Consider the following 26,989-nt stretch of genomic DNA (forward strand, 5'->3'; position numbering starts at 1 on the left):
TACTAGATTTCAAAGTATATGTGGTAATTTCTAGTTTGTGTTACTCAACATTAACATTGTACATCGGGTCATTTTCCCCTATTTCCTACTCTGCATTGGTGGTTATGTGCTTTCTTAATATGAAATAGAATCTCAATGGAGTTTTGATTTTAATGTCTCAAAACCAATGAATTTACTCAACTTTCTATGAAAGGAGACATTTCAGAAATTTAGTAACAAGCCGGCTGTGGTGGTAATGTCAGTAATACAAGCACTGAGGAGGCCAGCTGAATTATCTCACCAAGACCCTGCCTCAAACAACAACAGAGGGACACAATGGGCGAGCCAATTTCAAAAGGTTGCTTCTGTACTCCTCGATTTGATCTTGACTTGGAATTAGACAAATGGGATGCTATAATAGTTAAAGACTGGGAGGGGCATTCAGTGAGAGCCATCTGTTCAGACTCTCCTTGCCCTGTCTTTGTAACAGTCCTTCCTCTCAGCTGGAGACAGGGCTCCCATGGAGAGAAGGTCTTATGTCCAAGTAATAGAAAAGGTAGGTCAGAGAACTTCTTTATAACCAGTGTCTATACAAAAGGTGGGGGATATTTGAGTAGTAGTTAAGGAAATGGTTTTTAATTGAAATACGATCACACCATTCTCCACTCCTTTATGAGTTTCTTCAGGCAACAAGAATTCCTCTTAGGATGTGTCTTCAGAAAGGTGGTTCTGTCTTTGTGTCTAACTTTTGTGAATTGGGTAGGAGTTAAGCAATGGGCTGGAGACAGAGAGCCTTTGCTTCTGAGGCCTTCCAGTCTTTTTTCCTAATCAAAACACACTGTAGTTGATTGCCATTTTCTGATCATTAGTGTTTCCTGTATCTTTTTATTTGCTAACTTGCTTGCCCAAAGGCTATGTCTAATAGCCCAAATTCTCTGATTTAAATACAAATTACACTAAAGAAAGAAGGAAACATCAGCTTCGTGAAAAGAAATTAAACCAATTTTCACAAATACTAAGCATTCTGCTCTTTGGACATTTTCACTGAAATCTCACTGCTTCCAAAGTAAATAGGTGTTAGTTAACAATGCTTATTTTTCCAGAGTAGAGAATCTTTGGGAAATGATGAATTACAGACAAGGGTGGATTCTGCCACACAGCAGCTCTTTTATCTAAAGTTACAGTAGCATATACTAAAGCCATCATCTTTGCATGCATATGGGATGGGTGAATGAATGTGCCTGGTACTTACTGAATCAAACCAGATTTTCTGAACTGTGCCCGATAGAATAATCCCAGCAAAACCTACGGCCCCAGATTTCTTGAGCCAGGGAAATAATTGATGCTTTTTAATATCCTGAGTGCCGGAGTGGCTGGGGAAAAATAAGGTTTCTGGTAGTTTAAGGGACATTTAAATGTTTGTTGTGACATAAAAGCTGTACAGTGTGAGACTGTCGCCGATGGCCCGCAAATGTATGTCCAATGACTTGCAATATCTATTTTCTGTTTATCATTATAGGCCATGGTAGGAATTCCCACAAAATTGCTCCTGTCTCTCTTCTTTTCTCTAGCAGTCTAGCATCGTGAAAGCTAATGCTTGCATGTGTATCCGTGTTAGTCTCTCTGATGAGAGCATCATCGTTCAGAGAAGTAGTCTTTTCTGAGGAAGAATATTGGTACATGAACTGAAAAATATGTTTAGGATCATATCACAAAGGCTTTTAGTGGGGAAGGTGTAAACACACACACACACACACACACACACACACACACACAAAACCACAGTTCTTACTTAAATTGGGAAAAGGAAGAGTTTTTTTTTTTTTTCTGTAGCAAAATATGAGTAGCCACATCCCAAGAACAAAACCCAAATTATCCCAAATACCACATTATAATGCACTCACACTTCTGTGGCATTTTGTTGTAACAGAACAAATAACATTAAAATCAGAGCACTTTTTAAATATATTGGTGGAAATAGCCAGCAGTTGGATTACAGCAATGTGGAAAAATAATTACCACAGGTTTTAGCTGTTGCTGCTTACTTTCAAAGATCTTGGTGCTCTGGATTTGTACATCTAAACGAACTTATCTAACAGTCATATATGAACATTAAGTATATCAGAGGTTGTTAATGAATATCTACTTAGAGACTAAGATAACCCAAGATAGTTTGACTCCGGACCTGAAATATTAAAACTCTTACAATCATTGGTATTCTGATCAGTTGATCATCTTTGTTGAATATGTAATATAAGTACAATTTTTCCTAGGAACTTAAGTTAACAAAGGAAAAAATTCCTTTGTTTGTGACTGAGTTTCTCAAGTGTAGACATATGCAAATTTGAGCAAGATAGGAGAGATTCACAAAGAAAATTACACAAACCTGTTTAAATGACAGAGAAGTCATCAGAGGAACTGAAGACATGAGAATTTTCATACTCACTTTTGTGGCAAGGAAAGTCATAGGAAGACATGATGGGCATGTTTGTGTGCTAAAGATAATAAAGCACAGGAATCTTAGTAATTAGAGCCACCTAATTATCCGTTCTAGGGTCAATATAGATAGCACCTCTCACTTGAGGGCCTTTTGTTCTGCCTCTGTTGGAAGGTGTCAGAAAGCACCGCAAATTCCTTTAGCTTTTAATAACAAACCTGCAAAGATGGCTTTTCCTAGTTTACTTATCTGTTACCATCACCCATAGCAACTTGAAGAGGTAAGATTTATTTCACTTGCAGCTTACAGTCCACCACTGAGAGAAGCCAAGGCAGGAACCCAAGGCACGAGGTTGATGAGGAAACCATAGTCCATGAATGAGTAAAGGTAGGGCAGAGCATCAAACAGAAGAAGAAATAAGTACCAAAGAGAAATGTTGCTTACTGGCTTGCTCCTAGATTCACGGTTAGCTATATTTCCTATACAGACCAAATCCAACTGCTTATGAATAGTAACACCACAGTGGGCTGGGCACCCTCAATCACTTAAAAATCCACCTGTGTCACAGACATGTCTAAAGGCCAATTTCATGGAAGTGATTCTTCAACCGAGGCTTCCTCTTTCCGGTGTCTCAATGGACAGTCAAGATTGGCCACTCCAGTGCCCTATTCTGGGACAATCCATTCTGAGTCATACCACATCATTTATTCACTCAATCACAGATATACGTTAAGTCTGTGGGAGGGAGTACTGAAATTATACTAGCTCCTTCTTAGCTACTCTTTTAATTTCCATGATTCCAGGTTCCTGTGGCTAACATGAACCAATAGAGTACTATAAGATAGTTTGACAGACACAGAGGCAGAGCCCACATTCTCCTAAATTTTATAACTATGTGTTACTGCAATTTTATTTTGTTGTCAAGTGTTAATTTTCTTTCACATTTAATATATAAATAAATTACCATGTACCACAGAAGAGTACATACACATAAAAATAAAATATCCATAGGATTTAGTTCTAACTGTGATATTACCAATCACCACTGGGGCCTTGATATGTTACTGAAACATAAGGAGGATGCACTAATATTCAAAAATTAAAAGCATGGAATGCTAGACTCACAATGGGTGCACAATTCATTTATGCAATTATCGAAGGAGTCAGAGCCATACTAGTAATGGAAAAGCAGTGGAGAACTTGGTACCCATAAATACTTTTGGTCATTTTGTGCTTTTACAGTTTGAGGATAATTAGACTGTTTCATGTAGCTAACAAGGCTTCAAACTTGTTTTGTAACTGAGGATGACCTTGAACTCCTCATCCTCTTACCTTCACTTTCCCAGCGCTATGTTTACAGGCATGCAACATCATGCCTGACTTACATGACGCTGCAGACTGAACCCAGAATCTTTCGTATTTTAAAAGGTAGGCATTGTATCAACTATGCAACATCTCCAGCTCATTTTTAATTTGATTCATTTTTATGGATATCTAAAAATATTAACAAGAGAATTGTGGAATAGATGTAAGTGCTTAATATATCATAAAGTTATAACATATAATTGAGATTATTTCTCCCATAACCACAAATTATACGCTGCAGATTTACACTACTATATAAAACTATACTACAAACTACAGTGTAACAGCTATGGCATGATAGAACAGAAAATGTTCAAATAAAACACATATAATTTTATGTGGCCACTTTATCCATTATATCTATTAGCAGTTATTTGGATTTGAAGTGAATTAACTAAAATACAGTGAATTGATAATTTATTTTCTCAGAAATAGAAGCTAATATTTGAAAAAGATGATGTCCTCTTTATTACATCTCACAGACATAAAATAGTTCCATCCTTATTGTGTAACATGGTATTGAAATGCAGAGAATAAGAATTCTTAAGCTTTTTTTCCTTCCTTTTTTTTTCTATTTCCTTCACTGCCTGAGAATGCCTTGGAAGGAATCTGCCACCTCACCTTTGCTTTATTTAAACATATTGGGCACTTTTACGTAGGCAAAGTTATCATAAAGATTTCTTTTCTTATCATTTCTACATATTTTCTATCCTTTTTATAGTTTTAATTGTTTGAGAATTCTACACCTGCATATAATATGTCTTGTTCAAATCCATATACCCCCACCGAGTTTCTCAACTATCTCTCCTATCGCTTTTCTCTGATGTGGTATGTTTTTTTCAAACCTGAGTCCACTTGGTACTCTCTGTATGTTTCTTGGTATAGTACCACCTACAAAGAAACTGATATGCCCTACAAAGGAACCATGAGATTCCAACAGCCCTTTAGACTAGGAGGGAACTTTATTAGTGCCTGCCACATCCATACTGGGTTTTGGGTTGTCTTGATCTAATACAGGTCTTGTACATGGACTCATGTGTGCTCTGAATGCATTGCTCAATGGCCATGTCATGCTTAGCAAGAACTAGTTTGTTGAAAACACCAATTCACTGATCCTTAACATTGTTCTGCCCACTCCTGCAATGATCCCTGTGCCTTGAAGGAAAGGGAAATAATTTAGATGGCCATTCTAGAGCAGAACATAGCACAACATCTTATTCTCTGCACCACTGACCAGATGTGGGTCCCTCTATTAATCAACATTGTATTAGGTATGGTTCTCTAGATTTGCAGAACTTGTGGAATGAATCTCTCTCTCTCTGTCTCTCTCTCTCCTCTCTCTCTTCCTCTATAGGAAAGGTAATCCAAAAATGGCTAGCTGTGAACAGAAAATTCAAGAATCTAATAGTCTCTCAATCACACACGGCTGGATGTCTCAGTTAGTCTTCTGTATATGCTGGTATCTTGAAGACGTGGGCTTCACTGCCAGTGAAGAAATAAATGTGGTAGCAAGGCTAGGGAAAGAAGGCCAAGCCATAATGTTACTGGGTCTGGTTTGAACACTTGAAACCTCAAAGCCCACCTGCAGTGAGACACTTTTTTTCCGTGGAGATCAGACCTACTCCAGTAGGGCCAAAACTTCTGATGTGCCTTTCTCTATGAGCATATGGGGAGAATTTTTATTCAAACCATCTACTGCAAAAAGAAACTTCTCTCATGAGGGTTGAGATTTCTTATGAATATAAAGAGAAAACTAGTAGATATGAAGGATAAGAATGTATCTGATAGTCTACTGCTATGTCAATTTAGGAAAATTATAGGATTAGGCTATTTTCTCATGCCTATGACCTTGCTACCCACTAGGTTTTTGGCCCAGTTAATAGTTCCAGACTTGACTCTTATTTTGTGTGTTAGCTATAAGTATGAAAAAAATATGCTTACTTCCATACCGTTCATTCTACTATTGTATCAGTGATTATATATTGTCAGACCAGTCATTATTTAATGTAACAGGATTCATAGATAAGCAAAACTGTTTAGTATTTTCTCTTCAGATCATATGCATATGATTTCACCAGGACTGTGAAAGCTATCCACGTTGGTAACAGTGCAATATCTTCATGCTCTATCATTCAAATATGTGGTGTCTTTTGTAGTAGGGTTTTTCCATTGTCTGGTGGGTAATCAAGTGCAATGGCAATACCTGTGATGTTTGTAGGGTTTATGGGGCCCCATTATCCAATACCTCAAAAATAGGTAGCACTTGGCTTTTGATAGCCTATTGGCTTGAGTACGCTCTTTCTATTATAGGAAGATCCATTTTGGATATGTATATGCATATGTATATGTTTATATATACATTAGGTTGCTCCCACAGTAGAATGCTTCCCTATGGCATTTTCAATAGACATAATGGCATTTATCCTATCTGTACTCTCTTCTACCCTATCCTCCCGGCCCCCAGCGTATTTAACTCCTCGTGTTCCCTTGTCCCGCTCTTCCTCTTTATACCATCTGATTTTTAATCTCTCTTCCTTTGAAACTCTATGACCTCTCTCTTCCTTTTTGTTACAGATGACTGAGAACAAAGATTGACAAAAGATATTCTCTCATTATTACAAACGAGCTTTGTTGTTGAACTTCTGGTATTCATTGATGAAGTGAGATGTTTTGACAAATCCAGAAGAATGTTACAATGTTAATGCCTATATTTTAAGAATAGAAACTTTCTTTTTTCTAAGTCAGCATAAGTCTTTCACTCTTTACACATAGCAAAGAGACAGCCATGGAGTAGACGTTATTTTTCATAATACACTCACTTATTTTGACATTGTTGAAATTTTCTTTGTAGGTTTTTTTTAAGACATAAAAACAGAACAGGTGAAACAAAACAAAGCTAACTAACAAATCCCCTGTGTTTTAGCTCTTTTCTGGGATGGTGTGCTCAGACTGTATATTCTGGCTATGATTAAGACGTTTGTGTTTGTGACTGAGTTATTCTGCATATCTGTTTTTCAGATGTGGAACAAATGGCAATTGACTGGCTTACCAGAAATTTCTACTTCCTGGACCACATCAGTGACCGAATCTTTGTTTGCAATCACAATGGCTCCGTGTGTGTCACCCTGATTGAACTGGAGCTGCACAATCCTAAAGCCATAGCAGCAGATCCCATCGCAGGGTAAGCACATGGCCTTCAACATGCCAGGTCTAGAAAAGCTCCCATTAAAAGGGGATCAAAGTCTAACATGACGTTCTGTAGGAAATCAGACATTAACATTATTAGAAAGGTATGTATTGATTTTAGTCCTAGCATTGCAAGAAAAGAAACAGGCCAAAAATCAACATTTGAAGCTTAGTGTCTGTCAGAGCCCTAACATGGAGTGATTCTTCAGACATCTCCTGAGACACCAATACACTTCCCTTTTCCCGAAAATTGCTTGTGGTCTACAAACAACCTCAGTGGAGTGTCAAATTCATTTCTGATGCTCAACAGGGAACCTTAGAGTTAGCAAGTCTCACAAATGCTTCTTAAAAGACACACTGTTAATCTACTTGAGCCAGCATAGCATTTAGGTTTTTATAAGCTAAATACAATTTATGTTCAAGGATACTACAACATTAAAGATATCTTTGTTAGTTAAGATTATTTTTCCAATAAGCATTGATATTTTAGCCTAATAATATTATTGGATTAATAACTTAGCAGAATCCATTTCTTACTTGTTAGCTTTTTAATTTGTGATTCATTTTATTGGTTTATAAACAGTCCTTATAAGACTCTCTCCTAAATAATAGAATCATTACTCTTTTAAAAATATTTACCTCTTGCTAAAATATGATCACAAATGTTTAAATTCCTATGAATTTTGTTCATACATTGGGAAAAATCTATATAGAATAAAACATCATTTTCTAAGTAAACATGACAGTATAATTAGAAGAGGAAAAAACAAAGAGGCAGGGAATTCTCGAAATCACCTGTTCATTACTGAGTGTAGCCGAAGGGAATGTGGGAATCAGCAGAACGGAGAACGACTGGAGTTGATAGGACTGTTGTTTTTGAATATGGAAATTGTGGCAGACTGAAAACTGGAACTTTATTCTTACTGTCATTTTAACAGTCCTCAGGCAGTTCGGCTGAAATGTCTTATGGAACTTAGCCTACAGTGCCATAAGCCTCCGCTCAATAAAGGGGAAATATTTACTGAAGAAACAGCTGCCATCCATATGTGGACTTTTGTCACTCTTTACTTAAAGTCTGACTGAATATTAAGATGCATCATCACAATGGTTCTGATTTTGACAAGAACAGCTTGCACGTAAGGCCTCCGCGAGGAAGGCTGGGTAACATAATTCTTGAATGAGGCTCTGTTTGTGTTTGCAGCAGATGGTGAGTTGACTGCAGCGATGCTTCTAAAGGCATTAGGAAAAGAAGCTGTATTTAAACTGATTTGTTTGGGTGGTTGGGTAAGCCTAGGAGGAAAGAACTGGAGATGTACAAATGCGCTCGCGGCATTCTCTTGGCATCCTTTTGGAAATGTATGTGCTTGCAAGTTTTGCTCTGATGGTGCTAAGTGAATTGCAAATGGGCCTCGCGATAGTCGTGTCTAGCCAAACACTGAGAGGTGAAGCTGCCGTGTTCCTCCTCTCTAGTCACCACAGTCTTTGCCTTTCTTAGAAACAAAGATGCCGTGAGTCTTTCCAACAAAGCTGCCAACCGAAACGTAGCATGTGTGAATGTTGCTTTATGTTTGCAGGCAACTTACTTCTCCCTGTCATCATGAGAAAGAGCCATATTTTGTCATTTTGTCAACAGCATTAGCAGTAGAAAGCCCCAACACTGTTTGCACACATTCTCTGATGGGTTCCTTGGGACTCTGGAACTGCTTAAGTGTAATTTGCTGGGTGTCATTTGTCACAATAGGTGCTCTGAAATGTTTTGCGTGCTCTGACTCTAACTCTTTTTCAATTCACGAGCGCAGATATCAGCTCGAGAACTGCTCTGCTATTGTGAGTTTATACAGTTCGGGGCTGAGCGCTTCAGCTCAGCTCCTCCTGTGTGTGATTAGCCTTTGGCCTGACAGTGTACTGATGCACAGAGAAAAGTGGGAGGAGATTCCTCTTCCATCCACACTAGGATTCGTTCTGAAGATAGTATCTTTACCTGAGTTATGAATAGGGAAATGCTAATAGCATAGTACTTCTCTTATTTCTAATTGTGCACGGAAATGTTTCTTTGATTTAGTATGTTCTGCATGTTCAGAAATATCGAAATATATCAGTCATCTCACCGGAATCCTATCTCCCAAACTTAGGAGGCTTGAACCACAATCAGAATGGCCTTATGTCCTAAAGACCACATAGAAGGAACACAGCTCTCTTTGCAGTGTCTAGAGTTGACTTTTCTCACCCTCCTTTTCCATTTGTACACTACAGATGTTCCAAGATTAGCATCATTATCTTTCAAATGTTATTCTCTGCTGTTTTTAGTTGTTTGAAGTTTGGACACGGAAGACTAATGCTTTGTGGACTCTCATCACGCCCGGAGCCAATCTCAATAAAAATATGTCAAAAAGATGTTTCTAATGATGTTTGCATATTGTCTTCAATTTTTAATTACTTTCTTCAACTTACCATTTCGGGCAATTTTCCCGAGATATTTCTCAAGGTTTTTCTTTCATTGTTCAACAATATTTCCTTTCAGTGGCTCCTAGAAAAGCACCTATAAATTATAGATGAGGAGCTATTAATGTTGGAGGATAGCAAAGAAGTCATAGTGTGACCGATATTAAAAATAACCAGTCTTCCAGGTGGCCACGAGGATTCTGCTTGTTTAATAGTTAAGAACTGTATCTTACTGATTCTGCTTGTTTAATAGTTAAGAACTGTATCTTACTCCATCATAGGCCTTGTTTCATTTTGAGCAGATTCTCTTTCTGGTGACCAGTATCCTCAATGGGCATAAATTTCAAGTGGACTGCATTTATTTAAGAACAAAAAATATTGAGGAATATAAGACAAATAGGAAAATGATATATCTGTTAGGCATGAAAATAAAATGGGCTCATGGTATTGGAGGGGAAATATAGAGCAGTTGTGGGAACAAGAGAGGAGTGGGGAAATCTCCTCAAGCATTGCTATGTTCATAAGTTTTTAAAGTTTTATTAAGCTATAAAAACTTATATAGGATATAAATATTTTGGCAATGTCCTTTTAGTATAAGGAAAAAAATAATTGTGTTTTACTATTTTCTTCTTTTATTGGGAACAATTTTCTTTCCATACAATATATTCTAATCACTTGGTTCTCTCAGCAATTCACAGATCCTCCAACCTCCCCACATGCCTAATTCCTAGCTGTTTTTCTCCTCAATCTCATACATGCAAAAAGCCACAAAATATTATTAAGAGATATTAACAAAAGAAAAGCATTCAAAAGAGTTGATTATATTCAAATTAACATAGGAGACTTCAAAACTGAAAAACAAACACCAAACCGAAACAAAACATGTGAATTTTATGCTACCTTTCAATGACACCAGTACTTGTAGATTGGTAGAGTAAGGCAGAGAAGGTTGTTATTTAATGGTGACTGACTGAGTCAGGAAAAGCCATGCTTCTTCAGGATCTGTGTCATCAAAATTGGGGAACAGGGATGAAGAACGGAATGTCAGTTTCTTTATTTGCTTGGTTGTTTTATTTTTGTTTTGTTTGCTTGTTTGTTTTATTCTGCTATCTCCTCAAATGCTAAGAGTTGCCATCTTGCAGGCTAGCATGATATGAACCTCAGCAAGAAAGAAGGAAACAGGAAACTACCTTTAACAGTTGTGTAGACACAAATTTACATTGGCTTCATCATTTCCAAGACAAAAGGGAACCAGTGACATTTGATGATGGCTGCTTTTGTCTATGCACACTATTAGAGAAGGCTTGCTTTAGTGCTATGTATTAGCTGGGTCCATTGGTTTTAATTGAGAACATGGGCAAACCAAGTCTGGCTTTTGTTCTAGCTGGCGCCTTCAGATTCATTTTCGCTTGCTTGCTTGCTTGCTTTTATTGAACTATACATTTTTCTCTGCTCTGCTCCCTCCCTCCCTTCTTGCCTCTACTCTCTCCTGTGATCCCCCATGCTCCCAATATACTCAGAAGATCTTGTCTTTCTATCCTTCCTATATAGATTCATGTATGTCTCTCTTAGGGTCCTTTTTGCTCTCTATTACTAGGACTAATGGGCCAAACAGTGATTTAATTAATAGAGTTTCTGTGTGATGACTTTGGGTCTAAGGTAGCCTGGAAGCCAGGAACCAACAAGTGATCACTGCCTTGCAACATCTATGTCCTCTGTGGTTATGTACTCTAGGCTAATTTTTGTTTTGTTTTGTTTTGTGTCTAAAAGCCACTGATAAGTGAGTACATATTATATTTGTCTTTCTGGGTCTAGATTACCTCACTTAATGTGGTTTTATTATAGATCTATCCATCTGCCTGCAGGATTCAAGATGCCATTATTTTCTTCTTTACCACTGAATATTACTCCATTTTATAAATATACCACATTTTCGTTACCCATTTTCTTTGTTTAGGAGAATCTAGGAATTTTTTTCAGGTTCTGGACATTACAAATAATGCTGTTATGAAAATAGTCGAGCACATGTCTTTGTGGTATGATTGAGCATCCTTTGGGTATATACCCAAAAGTGGTATTGCAGGGTCTTGAGGTAGATTGCTTCCTAATTTTCTGAGAAATCACCATACTGATTTTCAAAGCAGCTGTACAAGTTTGCACAGCCACCAGCATCCTCTCCCCCCACATCCTTTCCAGGATTTTTGATCTTTGCCATTCTTACAGGTATAAGATGGAATCTCAAAGTTGTTTTGATTTGCATTTTTTATGGCTAAGGATGTTAAGCATTTCCTTAAGTGTCTTTCAGCCATTTGAGATTCGTCTTTTGAGAATTCTCTGTTTAGGTCTCTACCCCAATTTTATTGGATTATTTGTTCTTTTGATGCCAAGTTTCTTGAGTTCTTGGTATATTTTGAGATCAGTCCTCTGTCCAATGTGGGGTTGCTGAAGAACTTTTCCCATTCTGTAGGCTGCTATTTTGTCCTGTTGACCATGTCCTTTGCTTTACAGAAGCTTTTCCATTACAGAAGGTCTCATTTTCTTATTGAACAAAGTATTCATATCAGACCTCAGACAGGGATGAATTTCCCTATGATGTGAAATTGTCAATATACTACTGAACGTGCAGATACCAAATAACCTAAAACTATGTGGTTATTTGAAAAGTAAGGTATAATAATAGGTATTTATCGCAATACACTACTTTTACTTATAGATATGGGGGCTGAAACGGTCTTGTTTTAATGAGTTTAAGCTTGAAAAAGTTGGTAAAGACAGAACTCTAGGTAGGTCACAGTCTTAGCAGGTGGTATACTTATTTACAATCATTGAGTTATATAGTTTTTGAAATTTTACAATTTAAGATTTTACATTTGATCTCTCACTTTGTAATGGAAGGCTACACCTACTCATATCTCTAAGGTAATTCTAAAACATCAACTTCTTAACCTCTTCACAACAATACAGTCATAGATTCTGATACCATTCCACAATATAGGGCATACCCTTAATAGATAGTAGATAGTATCTCTCCTTTCCTTCATGTCTTTGAAACTGTGTGCGTATATACAAATATATATATATATGTGTGTTTGTGTGTATGTGCATATATACACACATATATATAATTACATATACATGATAATTACAATGGGATCTGGTGATGAATATGTATCATATAGTGATGAAATTAACTAATTAGCATGCCTTAAATGTTTATTATTTTTGTGTTGAGGATATTTAAATTACTTTCTTTGAGCTGTTTTTAAATTTTTCAAATCTATAATCACTGTAACTATTAATTTTAGCCCCTTTCCACACTGTACAATACTAGCATTCATTCCTTTATCTAATGGTGACTCTGATCCTGTAATGAAATATTTACTTCCCAGCAATATTCTTGGCCTCAGGAAACCACTATTGTCCCCTCCAACCATAAAGGATCAACTTCGGTTCTGTATATAAAAGACAATATGTGCTATTTGTCCTATTATTGGCTTATTTCACTTATATACTATACTTACTACTCATCCATGTTTCCAGAAATGACAAAATTTTATTTTTATTAATGGATAATTAAAATTCCACTGTATGCAAATGTATGCTAACTTTTTACTCACATATCCCTTCATAAACTCATAGACTGAACAAAATTTCTGATATTACAAATCCAGTTGCAGTAAACAATGCAATGGAGGTAAGTCTGTAAATGTAATACAGGCATAATGTATTGGTTTAGATGGCTACATTTTATGATATCTATTTATCCTTTCAGATTTTTGAGGACTCTCCATACTAATTTCCCTAATGCCTGTAAGACTTTATGTTCCTACCAACAACATGTGAGAGTTTCCCTGATTCTTGTAATTTTGGGATAATGTACTGTTAAAATTTACTTGTATATTCCTCTTCATTAAATAATATTTCAGATTAAAATGGACATATTTTGATTTTTTTTTAAAAAAAATGTTCTCTATACTTCATATGTTGTTCTGTTGTAACTTCTGCCCTAAATATATGCAACTTAAAGTTTCTTTGAAAAATGGTTATTGAGAAGTCAGTTGGTAAAATTATATTTGGGATGATTATCGTATTGTTGAAAAATGCTAGGTGTTACACATTAAGAAAAAACGCAGATGGGCTGAGCTCTGTATCCACCTGCCATGGGCAAGATCAGTGGAAAAATTTACCCACCTTTTATATTTTTTATAATAATAACATCCCTAGGCTTAAATTTTTTGTTCATTTAGCCAAAAATATTGGCAATGTTTTTCTATCATGACAAATTCCTATTGATATCTTTCAAATTGGATTTTTACATCTCTTTAAATTATTTAAGTATCTATACAATTTATCTATCATAATTCCTTTTTTTTTTTTTTTTTACTGTTTCTTCCTTGGGCGAATCTAATTTCTTCCTTGGGTGAATCTAATGCCCTTTTATAATTAGGTTCATAGAGAATGAGCTAAGCATTGGCATTACGCATCTTAGGCTGGACTGTTTTGGATTCCACAATGCCATTCTGATATTCAAATTTTAGTTCTGGGGTTGCTGACCAAATGCACACCATCCCAAGAACGTGAAAGAATGTGTATTTCATTCTTCACCCAGATTCTGAGGAAGCTCCGGGGTTCACAAGTTCACTTGAGATAGATTAGGGGAATCCATTTCTCTTGAAACACTGAAGAAATGATTTAGTCTTAATGCTGAGCTTGTATTGTAACCATGGCTTCTGATGTTCATCTTCCTGCAAATAAGTACAGACATGAATGACTCCTTAATTAGTAGCTCTGAGAATTCTCTCTGGCTGTCTGAGGTGTCTTAGGCAAAGGAACTCTATGTCTAAAAGTCAGTACACCTACAGACTGTGTCTGTGCCAGCAACAGCTGCCTTGAACACTCCATGGTAGCTTTGAAATAGCTCTGCAAAGACTGCAGCTCATTGCACTGGTTCCTGAAGGTACCACATTGGCCAGGACTGTTTGACAAGTTTCTTTGACAGTTTTTGCAGCCACAAAACTTAATGAACTGCTTCCACCTGGGCCACAAGAGGAACACTTTCCACTGAACAGCCACAACTATCCTCCACCCCACTCACCATGTACTGGAACTGCTATAACTGATACAAGGCCAGGATCCAATTGCTTCAAACCACCAATATTCATGGCTGCTGTGGGCCCAATAAATGACTGTGACATCTTGGCATAGTCTTTCTTAAAAGGATAGAAGCAAGCTACTTGGCTCCGTGTATGAGACTTTTGGGAGAAACTCTGAGTTACCTCCCAGTGGTCTTTCCATGACTACTCTCAGTAGGATGTGCTCTTGCTGGACAACAGAGTATAGTAGAAGACTGGATAACAGCAGTGAGGACCGTAGACATGGCCTGACAGTCAACATTCTACACAGTGGCCTGGTGCCCTGATGTTTGGCAAAGATGTTACTTGAGGCTTGACAACAACAGATCACTGTGGAGGCTCCATGAAGCCAAATGCAGGTACTAGGTGTGTGGTGTCTTCATTTGATGCTTGAAGATCACTCCTTGTGTTAGGAGCAGGGAACACAACACCTCTAGAAACTTGGGCCCTGGAGTTGGAACCATCATTACTGTACTTGCTGCTGAAGAAGTAGAGGGGATGGGCAATGATGCTTTGGAACTGAAGAACTGGCAACCCCTGAACCACCCTGTGCAAGGTTGACCTAGCATGCAGTCATGCAGTTGGCCCACATCCCATTCATATACTGAGATCCTATGCCTGGCTGACCGTGGCAATGCTAGGCTGACCCTGTGGATAATCCCTTTCCTGCTCTGTACTAACAGAGGCAGGTTTGGAGTCCTGACAGCAGAGGCCAGCCTCTGAGGAGCCGCCACAGAGAGAGTCACAGTGGCTAGAAGACCAAGCCAAACATAAAAACATGCAAGAGAACCTGCGTGAAGGGAGCCACAGAAGAAAATCACAGGCCTTGATCTGCTGGGTTCTGGAAGCTATCAATTCCTCAGATGAAAAGATCTCAGACCCAAGCTAAGAACACTAAGGGTCCTCAGAACTGAGGTCTGTTGCTAGAGACCTGACCAACTCATAGTTGTTTGTCAGTGATAGCAGAAGCCCTGAGCCAAATGACACACAAGATTTATAACACTATTTTGTATATAAGTGACAATTTCATCATCAGTCTTGTAAAGACTTTCTGCCCTTTCTGGGTGGTGCAGTTTTGCCTTATTCTCTGCACAATGCTGCAGTGTTTCTGTTACATTGTGATGAACCTGGGAACAGGCATGTAATTTAGGGCAATGCTTCTGCCACACAGCCTTGGCTAAAATGTAATCCCAGCTGGTATAACAATCCTGTTCTTCATCTCACACCATTCCCAAATGTATCATCATGAAAAAAAGTCCCTATAAATATATACACACAAACATAAAAAAGGATTCATCAGACTGTCAACATGTATATATGATGTGTGTGTATGTATGTATGTATGTATGTATGTATGTATGTATGTATGTATAGAGAGAGTGAGAACTATGTATGTGTTTAATGTGTGTATCTGTGTGAGTATAATGTTCATACACACATATTCAACAATAATAAACAAAGAGAAAGAGGTTATCAACTTAAGATTAGGGAGTGTATTTGGGAAGGGTTTGAGGGAGAAAAAGGAATGAGAAAGTGATGTAATTCTGGTAAATTAACCATAAACAGTAAAGTTGACTGAATGGAAGAGTTAAGAAAGTCCCCATTCTTGCTGTGTTGCTATTGATTCTGTCTTCACAGTGTAAGTTTTGTAGGTCTGTTAAACTCATTTCTAAATTACTGGGTTTACAACCTGTTTCAATTAACCCTACTCAGTGTTGCTTCAGCCTCGCAGGAATGCTTCTGGTTGATTTATTATGCCACTCAGAAAGAGGAAGTATCAGAAAATAAAAGTAATAGCTTAAGAAGAGATTTATCACCTTACTTAAAATGGTGGATCTCAGATAGCTCCAGGACTGGTTACTTAGGAACCAAGTTCAAAGTGTTAAACAAATAGGTTCCTCACACCTGTGCCCTGAGAGGGGCCCAGTTCTTCTCCCATACACTCTGGCTGTGATACATTGCACTTGCTCTTTGAGTGTAGAAAAGGTCCCTGACCAGAATTTCCATCTTCATCTTAGCCAGAATTGTTATGCATATCCACGTCAATGGATTGCTTGGGCTTTCCGCAGACGGAGGCCAGTCACATGGAAATGAAAAAGGGGCTCACCAGCGCGACAGGCAAAGGGTTAAGGGCTGAAGTCATCTGCCCTAACTATCATCCCAAGTTCCTTTTCTTTTCATGGGGCCCTCAGGAATTGAGCAGCCTTTTGAAACTTAGCTCAGCATGTTTGAAAAGGCAACAAGCACAGCTTTGTTTCAACTCTTTATTCTATTTCCCTTCAGTCAGAATCCTATAATTGCTTTCTGGGTAATATTATTTTCTATTTTTAAGATATATGTCTGTCTTTAACATGTTATGTGACACCGAGCTGCTGGGTGTTATGCTAATAACATACCCATTATCCATACTTTTGTGTTTAAAAACATTTTATGAAAGCGATGGTAGTTTTATTCTTTCTGATGGATTCCCTGATACAGGGAAACTGAATATTTCCTAACGCTGGGTAATGGTAAATACATTTTGTTTTGCTTATAAAATGATTGTCAAGTGGCTGGAAAGCTTTTTCACTCTCAGCCATAAAATAGATTACATTCTAAAACAGTCTCTGCTAATAGTATAGAGAATTGTTTATAGTTTCAAAACAGTTGAAAATGGTCTCTAGTTGTTTCTCGCTGGGAGTTTGGTCAAGCAGGAATTGAGTAGCAGGCAGCAGGCCTGCTACTTCAGTAATGGTCCATATTCCAGTACACTGCAGCTCCAGCGGTGCCGAGGTGTGGTGAGAGCATCCAGAGAAGTTACACAGCATTCTTGAAAAGCTAGGAGAACAAAAGAGTTGTACATGGCATATCAGATACTCTGAGAACTTTGGGATATAGTTTCCCCAAATTTGAATTATTTAAAAATACTAGGCAGTGGGTTTTTTTGTATTTCTTTTTAAATTATTCAGGTCAATAATAGTTTAGGTGAGAAATGAAAATTTCAAAACCCAAGAGAATCTCATTTTATAAAAGCACACAAGGAAAGGACAAAACTAAAACAATACAATAACTCTCTTATTCCCTTCTACCTGCACATTACCACATTTTAATATCTGAAATCAACTTACGTTTTTATCAGGTTCTATAGTTTAGTCAATAAAAAAAAGAAGTGAAACCAGTTTTACGTTTTTATTCTTAGGTTTGTTTTGTGCTTCTGGACTACTGAAATTTGCAGTCTATTGAACCGAAACTGTTTCCCCTGGAGCCAGACTCTTAGTAGGTTGACTATGTAGAAATGGGCCTCACTCTAAATTCAAAATAACAGCTGGCAAAGAAGTTTAAATTTCATTATTTTGTCATGCAAAAAGAAAAAGCAAACATTGACATTAGTTGTTTTTTTTTGTGTGTGTGTCTTTTTTTGTGAGAGAGGTGTCTTTGTAAGCAAGTGAAATAAAGCATTGTACTTAAAGAGCAACTATAACAAATTATCACATTTGGATTCAAAAGTAACTGAATGGTTTTTCAGAAAGCAAAGCTAACACTTTTTTGCCATTAAGTTAGCCTATCTTATGAGTTTGATCCCACTTATATGAAGAGTCTGAAGCCCAACAGTCAGCATAGAACCTCTAAAATGGGATGCTGTAATACATACATATATATATATATTATACTTTATTATATATATATATATATGTTTTAACTCAAAATTATTTGTTGACTTTTAGATTCAATTGGTCTAACATTCAAATTTATGCATAAAAATTAACTTATTATTTTGATTATGTGAAATAAGTATATAATTTACAGACTAGACATGAGTTTTGCTATGTATTATGGAATCAAGGAAGCCTAGCATTGTAATAAACAGTTGTTTGGTTTTTTTGTTTTTGTTTTTTTTTTTTGTTTTTGTTTTTCGAGACAGGGTTTCCCTGTAGTTTCTAGAGCCTGTCCTGGAACTAGCTCTTGTAGACCAGACTGGCCTCGAACTCAGAGATCCGCCTGCCTCTGCCTCCCGAGTGCTGGGATTAAAGGCTTGCGCCACCACCGCCCGGCTTATAAACAGTTGTTTGATCCTTACAACACAATTCATGGAAATGAGGACATGGGTGTACAGTAAACACTTGTCCATTGGAATCCTACATTGTGGTTCCCAGGTATACATATGCATGCCTTCCCTTATGTTCCCATTTGAATACTCTCCAGTTAGGCCGAAGTACAAGGCCTTCATTATCATCATAATTTTTGTTTTTGGCACAGTCATCTGTGAACCAAACTACAGACACTCTAAAACCACTACTCTCTCCCACTCTGAATAAAGCAACAAACCATGAAATTTCAGCAAAATATTCTCCTTTAGAGTATAAAAAGATAGCTAGACCTACTAGTTTTTGGTCAGGCCATATCTGTGGTCAACTTATTGGATGAAAACTAAGAAATGTAAGGTATATATGCACCCCTTTTGGGAAGTTGGATAGTAACCAGTCAATGATTATGCACAATTTTTTTCTTGTTTTTCTCTGGTCCTATGTTCTCCTATGCCTATCCTTTATATGCTGTTCTTTATATTTTGTGATGATCTATGTTCCCTTGATGAAAGGGTCAGTGTTCTACTCCTGGGCTCTACATATGTCACAGATTTTCTTTTTTGTCCTTTCAACTTTAAATGTTTAAGAAAATGAAGTTATTTGTAACCTAGGCTTGTGGTTTTGTACTGTTTGAATCTGGATTCATCAGAATTTGTAGATCTGAAAGTAAAATCAATTTCTACTGAATAATGCAGACCTTGGTGATGGTAAAGAATAAGGACTTATAAATAGATATCTGAATACAGCAAATTTTCTATTAGGAAAAAATAATTGGAAAAACAAAGCTGAGATCACTTCATTGAAAATAAAAGAGAAATATATGGGACCAATATCATGAGACTGTTTGCTGTGGAATATGAGGTGCTTGAGATTACACCGCATATTTCGGGATGGATATGTTGATGCTTTTTGTAGGAGGTCTGCGTGCGCTAGATAAGTAGGGCAATAGCTTTGATGCTGATGAAGACAGAGATGGCAGTGACGACTACATCAATAACTGTGGCAAAGGTGATATTCATCTCCACAGAACTATTCTCGAAACTGAATGGATGACAATTTTATTAAGCGTACAGAATTTAAAGACAAATCCCTAGTTTAAGACCACAGGGAATGATACTTCAGAGCTCACTAGTGATGTCTTAATCTTGCACATAGAGCCTTGAAAAGTTGAAGGTAAGAAAAATTCTAGATACAAATAAGGACACTTTGCTTTTTTTTTTTTTTTTTTTTTTTTTTTTTGAGACAGGGTTTCCCTGAAGTTTTGGAGCCTGTCCTGGAACTAGCTCTTGTAGACCAGGCTGGCCTCGAACTCAGAGATCCACCTGCCTCTGCCTCCTGAGTGCTGTGATTAAAGGCTTGCGCCACCACCGCCCAGCAGATAAGGACACTTTGATGTAAACCCTGTCTTATTTAGATCTTTTTACTCCTAAGATCTTTACATGCTCATACTATTTGAAAAGAAGCTGGACCCAAACAAAGAGGTCAAGGTTTCCTAACAAAGAAAACCTTTAACCCACATCATACATTTTAGGCTATTCTTATTTTTATAAAATAAATAGAATATTTATTTTATAAAATAAATTATTTTATAATAAAATTTATTTTATAAAATAAGAATAAAATATAACATCATAAAAACAAGCCTTAATTTATGTATCATTTGATTTAATATTACATTAAATATTAAAGATATACATTCAAAGATAATTTTAAACTTACTTCATTAAATTCAATTAAGATAAATAATAGGCATATTTATAAATTATACAACTACTTTGTAGTATAATGAAAGCCAAAGAATGACATAGCTAAACCCAAAATCCCAATGTAGTTTAATCAGTAACTTTAAAGTTTCTAAGTCCCTTGCCTTCAACTCTTGTAATTCACAGAACTTGGGTGGCATCTCTGAGTAGAGGCATTTCCAGGAGGTGGTCAAGATACATTTCAATTGAGAACATTATATTACACATTTATCAGGAGAGTTTTCTTATAGCTTTTGTAGTAAATGTCTAGACAAGTCATTCCAGACAGCATTATAGCATAATACCTGATGAGGTCTCCTGCTCCACATTTTCTTTCCTTGCTAAGTCAATACTGGGTATTTTTCACGAACACAGTGATCTGATGCGGGTTCTATGAAGCTGATTGCATGATTCCTGCATACAATTATAAGTGCCCTAGCTCATTTTGTGATTATGCAAACAATATCATTTACATAAACACGGAACTGTTTCTGTCATTTACATGGAACACAGAGTCTATAAACTAGTTTCGCAACATGTAACTTCTTTTCACAGTATTTTATACTACATTCATTGTAGTATGTTTGTGTTTCTATGTAGGTTTTATGTTTCCAAATGGGCCAGTTTTATTTGAAGGACATTCAGAGGGGACATTAAAAAGAAAAAAATACAGTGGTAGTGTAGCAAACAATGTGACTGCAGGTTTTATTTGTTCTAAACACCTTCTTTGTTTTGGCCCATGTAATCTTCCTATGTATTAGAACGTACTTAGAGTTCCATTTTTCCCTTATGCGCTTTTATACATGAGACTTGAAAAGGTAAGATTACTTCCCCTAGGTAAAAACAAACAAAGCAACAACAACAACAACAAAAACAACAACAAAAAACAAAAGCAAAACAAGACAACTTATTGAAATCAAGATTTAAGCTTAAGAATGTAACCCCTTACTTTACATTTTATCATCAAAAACCTTTTTTTTTTTTAAAGAATAGTCTTTATTCTCAATTCAGGCATGTTTTGAATCTTAAACTTGTTGCTTAAGTCTATGGCATGGAGCTCATAATACTCCTGTTGTAACCTTCCCATTTTTGTAAGTATGTGTCACCATGCCAGCCCATAGCTTACATTAATTTTTACCATATTTTTATCATGCTGAGTCATCCTGAGCATGTGGAATTAAAGTTGAGGTAGTTGGATATTTTTGGCATGTCAATATTGATCTATAAGACTAGATAGCGGCCCAAAGGGAAATGAAACTTGAAGTACACACTGTAATTATATTTCTTAGCAGGGGACATTTATAATTTCATCTAAGCTCTATGAAGATCTTTAAAGAATACTGTACAATTTGTGGCCAAATTTTTAAGAGAAGATTTATGAGAAAAACCTGCATGTCATTTTGGGAAAGATCAATGGTTACCCGTACATGGCATTATGAAGGAATTATGGATAAGCAGGTAAAGTATGGGGAAAGAAACGATACCAGTGAAATGATTCTGTGTGACACTGTATGGAAGAACATAGATTTGTCAAATCCTGTGAAACTCAACATCATACAGTGAGTCTCTGTTTGCTTGGTTTGTGTCTTGTTTGTTTGTTTGTTTGTTTGAGACAGGAATTCTCTATGAAACAGTCCTGGCTGTTCTGGAACTCTTTTTATAGAGCAGGCTGACCTTAAACTCAGAGAGATCTGACTGTCTCTGCTGCACAAGTGCTAGGATTAAAGGCATGCGCCACCACTAACCCGGCTCATACAGTGAGTCTTAAAAGAGATTATGAGTTTAAGTTCCTAGTAATGCACAGGTCTAGATTCATTGCTGTAACGCGAACTATTGTGGGATGTTATTGACAGGTGAATCACCGAATAAAGGGGTTAGAGCACACTCTGGAAAACTATTTTCTGCTTAATTCTGTAAACTTAAACCCCTATATAAAAGTCTAAACCATTTAAAGGGAAGAGAAGCAAATTGCCTATAAAGAGTGAGCATACAACTGTATTGTGGTTTAGTCAGGAAGCTGAGGACATTCCTCAGAATTACTGCATGTTTTCTGCATTGTGCTAATGCCCAAGAATCCCATACCTTTTCTCAGAATTAAATTTCATAAACAATGTTCACTGTATAACAAACTACCAACCTATGAATTACCAGTTAATCCAAATCTATTTCTGTATATCTCGTGCCCTAAATGGAAGTCTGGGCCACTAAGGAAGCACCATTAGCTTTGGATGGCCACAGAGGCACACAAGTCGAGAGTGTTTGAGTAGTTTCCATAAGTACATAATGCAAGAAAAGTTTTCCTTTCATTTCTTACTATGGTTTTAACGATGGGTGTCTATTTTCCTAGGCCTCCTTTAGACCACATTAGAAAGCTGGCATTCATGAGGAATATTACTCTCAATTTCAAACAAAAAGCAGCTTATAATGACTGTGTACGAAGGAGGTGTGTAAACACTACCATTTCTTGTAAAGTGGAATGGAGATTCATTCTCCATGCCTTTGCTTACTGTTGAGATCGCAGTTTGACAGAAGAAATGGCTTTCCACACTGAGAATGTCAATGGCCCATCACAGTGTTTCCCCCACATAGCTCAGGCTCAGTGTGAGGCCTGGCTGGCAGTGCAAGCAGTATGAAGGAAATCGAATGATTGTTAGATAACACAGACTAATGAGAACGTTACAATGCCATCAGAAATAAGAGCTAGTGTATTCACTTGTGCATGATACAAAACACTTTTCCAGTTTTTTTGGAATGTGAGTTTTTGAGGGTAAAATGTCTTGGGTGTCCTCAAGAGGACAATTTTCAGCTCAAAAATGACTGACATGAGTTACATGAGCCTTAGTACCATATCCACCAAATAAAGCTCCTGTCCAGAAGAGTACACCACGTTGTGATTATTGTCAATCACTTGAAGTTAGTATTCTGATCACTTTCTACTCTGTCCTTTAGAAATCTGGTAGTCTAGACTGTAAAATTCTATAATTCTATAGCTTGTGACTTTAAATTTTATTTATGAGTGAATATGGTTGATGTTCATTATCACACAATATGTCTTGCTACAAATAAATGATACATTTTCTTTGTAAAACTATTTTTAATAGAAACTAGTACCTCCTTGTTTAGGTCTTGGAGAACAATCCTGTTGTAACATACATCATTTATAATAAATATGAACTGTCAGGAAACTTCTATTGGCATAGAATGCTGAATCAGACATTTATGTTTATTCGATTGCTGAAATACAGAATGGCCCGCACAGATGGGAGAATTACAAATACCTTACCTAACATATGATAAACTCCTGACATGCTAGCTTCTGTTTTAGATTTCTTCTTTTGTCTCCTTAAAACCATAATCTCCAGTCTTCTCTTCTAGTAATTACTTGTCTCAGTGTTCTCATAGTTTGCATTTTCACAGCTTTATCTCAGTTTATATTGACAATGTTACTGAGCATCGTCTAATATGTATATTTGATCATAGTTAAAAGCAGGTGACCAAGAGACCTTTGAATATTTGAATATTATTTGAAGCATGGCTACTTACTGATTAGATGAGAAATACATTTTTACCCACTAAAAGTCTCTCTTTCTGACTCTCTTTTATACTAACCAAATGCTTTGAAACATCATCATCTTTACCAAAGCTATTTTTAAATGCAGGTCTCTAATATAAATCATAAAATAAAGGATTTGCTAATGAAGTTTTTAAAAATATCTTTAGGAGGGGAGGGAAATGAGGAGTATCTGGGGATGTAAAAACCATTATCAAAATATATTGTAAAAAATCTATTTTCAATAAAGAAAAAAGATTATGCATGTACAAAAGAGTTTTAAAATTTCTCAGTCTATCATAATATAGAAATAATAGACAACTAGGTCTGAAAAATATTCAGTAACCAAATTAACATCTGTGTGATTACCAGTAACTTGTATCTTCTACACTATTAAATAGCACCCTGGTTGTACAGAATCAACGCCTACTCAGGACAGTTGATGACATACAGAAAATCACTCCTGGAGTCAACAAAGAAAGAATTGGTATTTATTATGTATGATAGTTGATGTTATTGCCGTCCTACTTTGAGTTAAATCATGCAGCTATTCTCACTGAAAAATATTTTATAGTGGGAGCTTTCTGATATAAAATTTTAAACGTTAATCATCCATTTCACCCATACACATCCTGAAGTTGATAAGATACTAAAGTTTACACAGGCTTCGACACAGAATTATTAGAACGTTCCAAATATATATATACTATATATGAGGTGTCTACTCTAGGTATATAATAGAAAACTATTATGTGTATGTGTGTGCATCTGTGTGTAACAAGAAAGCAAATGTGGTAAGGAAAGGTGTTTACTTTTTTATTGCTGTGAAAAGACACCATGAGCAAAGCAACTTATAAAAGCAAGAGTTTATTAAGGGCTTACCATTTCAGAGGATTTGACTGATGGCCACCATGGCCGAGGGCCTGGCAGCAGACAGGTAGCCTTGGCACTGGAGCAAGAGCTGGAAGCCTACAAATTGATCTACAACCACAAGGCAGAGAGTAATAACTGGGAGTGGCATGGGCATTTTGAAATTTCAAATCCTAGCAGATTAACACACCTCCTAATCCTTCCCAAACAGTTCCACCAACTAAGGAACATGTATTCCAAATCTTAAGTTTGTCGGATCTGTTCTCATTCAAACCCCTGCATAAGGTAAAATGTTAGCAAAACTCAAAAGCCTATGGAAGGTTTTGTATCACTCATACACATTTTCTTGATTTTCCCAATATAATAATTTTATTAATTATCAGGGAATTTCATACAATGTGCCCTGGTCACACTCACTTCCCATTCCTCCCAGGTCCACCTTCCCACCCAGCCTTGTGCTCTCACCAGAAAACAAACAAACAAAAGGACCCCCAAACTCCCCCAAATTCAATTACATTGCCCATATACTCACACTCCCAGTTGTAGCCCCTTAGAGAAAACTGAGTCCTTTCCCACCCTCCTGCCAGAAGCCATGCACTGTAAAGAGTTTCATCATCTTTATCACAATTTTAAGGACTTTCTTCAATAGCTCCCTACATCTTCACTATTTTTATTTATTTTGAGGGGAGGCGGGGAGAAGTCACAGAAGCCTTCAACGTCTCTCATTCTCAGTTATGAGTCTGTAGTCACCCATACCACTAAAAACACAGTTTCTATGTCCATAGCAGCTGCTGGCAGCATGTCTTATAAAATCATCCTCATGGTTTCCGGAAGCAAAGCAGACCCTGGACATCAAAATGGCTGGCAGCAGTATAGAACAGTATATGGATCTGAAAATGGTTTCCCAGTACAGCGTGGATCATGGGCATCAACATGTGCTCCAGCTGCAGCGTGGATCACAGACATCATGGTAGCCATCATCATAGACACCAACATGGCTTCTGGGGCAGGATGGACCACGGAAGTCTTTTGAGGGAAAATCCAGAAAACTAATCATCTTCATCTTGGATGTTTTTGCTGCTCAGAGTCAGGGTGATCACAGAATTGTCCAGGAGGGCAGTAGCTACACGAGCCATATGCTGCTGTACAGCACTGTGCCCTCAGTGCTAGCCACCCTGCTGGTACCCCAGGCTCAACTATTTTATTTTAAGCCCATAGGCAGCCCATGGGTAGCCCATCAATCCTGTCATAATGGGATCATAATCATAATCATCATCAGCAGCAGCAGCAGCAGTGGCTCCCTGCCCTGTCTACTGGGCAGTAACAGGGCAAGGAGGCAAAAATTTTCTGTATCTCTGAAGGGCATTCCAATTTGAAAATTAATTTAAAAATAGAGGATAAGAACATCAACCAACTCATGTAACTATAAAAATGCATTAGTAACAACAGTGACTGATTAGTCTGAGGAAAGCCTCCGCAAGAAGGGGCCTTATGGAAGCTCATCTGAGAAAGAAGTACTGGGAATATATCTAGAACAGCAGAACTTTGACTCTATCCTTTCTTTCCTCCAAATTTGAAATGACAAACCACACAGGGGAAAGTGGAACAGTAGATAGGCATTAATACGGAGAAAGCTTTATTTTAGGGAAGGTATATTTGTGACCTGGGAGAGAAAAAAAAAAAAACTGATATGCCTGATAACCTGAAGGAAAATCACTGTGGTTAGAACGTAAAAGGAGGAAGAAGCATGAGTGTTTCAAAGAGCATGTGAGAAGATGCAATACTGTAGGTCAGCTTGGGAAAAATTAAGCTGAGAGTAGATGTGTTATCTCTATATAAAAAGATGTGCTATTGTAAACCAATATAAGTATGAGATGGGTTGAGGATCAAAATATAATAGAGACATTAGTTAGACTGTTTCAATAGCTTTGGTTTGAGAATTACTTATATGAGTTAAGGGAGTACCCAGCACATTGCAAGAAATAGATCATTGTAAAATCTGTGATGATATGAGACATGCAAGAGGCTCTGTTTATCAGAAACACCTCCTCCTTAAAACTCTATTTGGATATATATTGCTAACAACAGTAGTATGCTTAGCGTTTAAAAGAATATTTGAACTTTCCTGCAGTCAATATTGAGTTATTGAGACTTTAAAAGCATCTTATTTTTAAGTGAGTGTGGAAAGAATCATGATTAATCATTTGCTGAAAATTTATAAA

The 26,989-nt window shown here is 37.0% G+C and overlaps 1 protein-coding gene across 1 annotated transcript in view; it reads left to right on the top strand.

Annotated features, from left to right (window-relative positions):
* The window catches only part of Lrp1b (LDL receptor related protein 1B), a 1,542,993-nt gene that overhangs the window by 652,109 nt on the left and 863,895 nt on the right, over positions 1-26,989 (top strand). The window contains exon 7 of the mRNA XM_042055373.1: positions 6,800-6,962. Coding sequence (XP_041911307.1) covers positions 6,800-6,962 — 163 coding nt within the window. The remainder of the gene's footprint in view (positions 1-6,799; positions 6,963-26,989) is intronic.

Source organism: Arvicola amphibius, chromosome 7, assembly GCF_903992535.2.
Source record: "Arvicola amphibius chromosome 7, mArvAmp1.2, whole genome shotgun sequence".
Classification (NCBI taxonomy): domain Eukaryota; kingdom Metazoa; phylum Chordata; class Mammalia; order Rodentia; family Cricetidae; genus Arvicola; species Arvicola amphibius.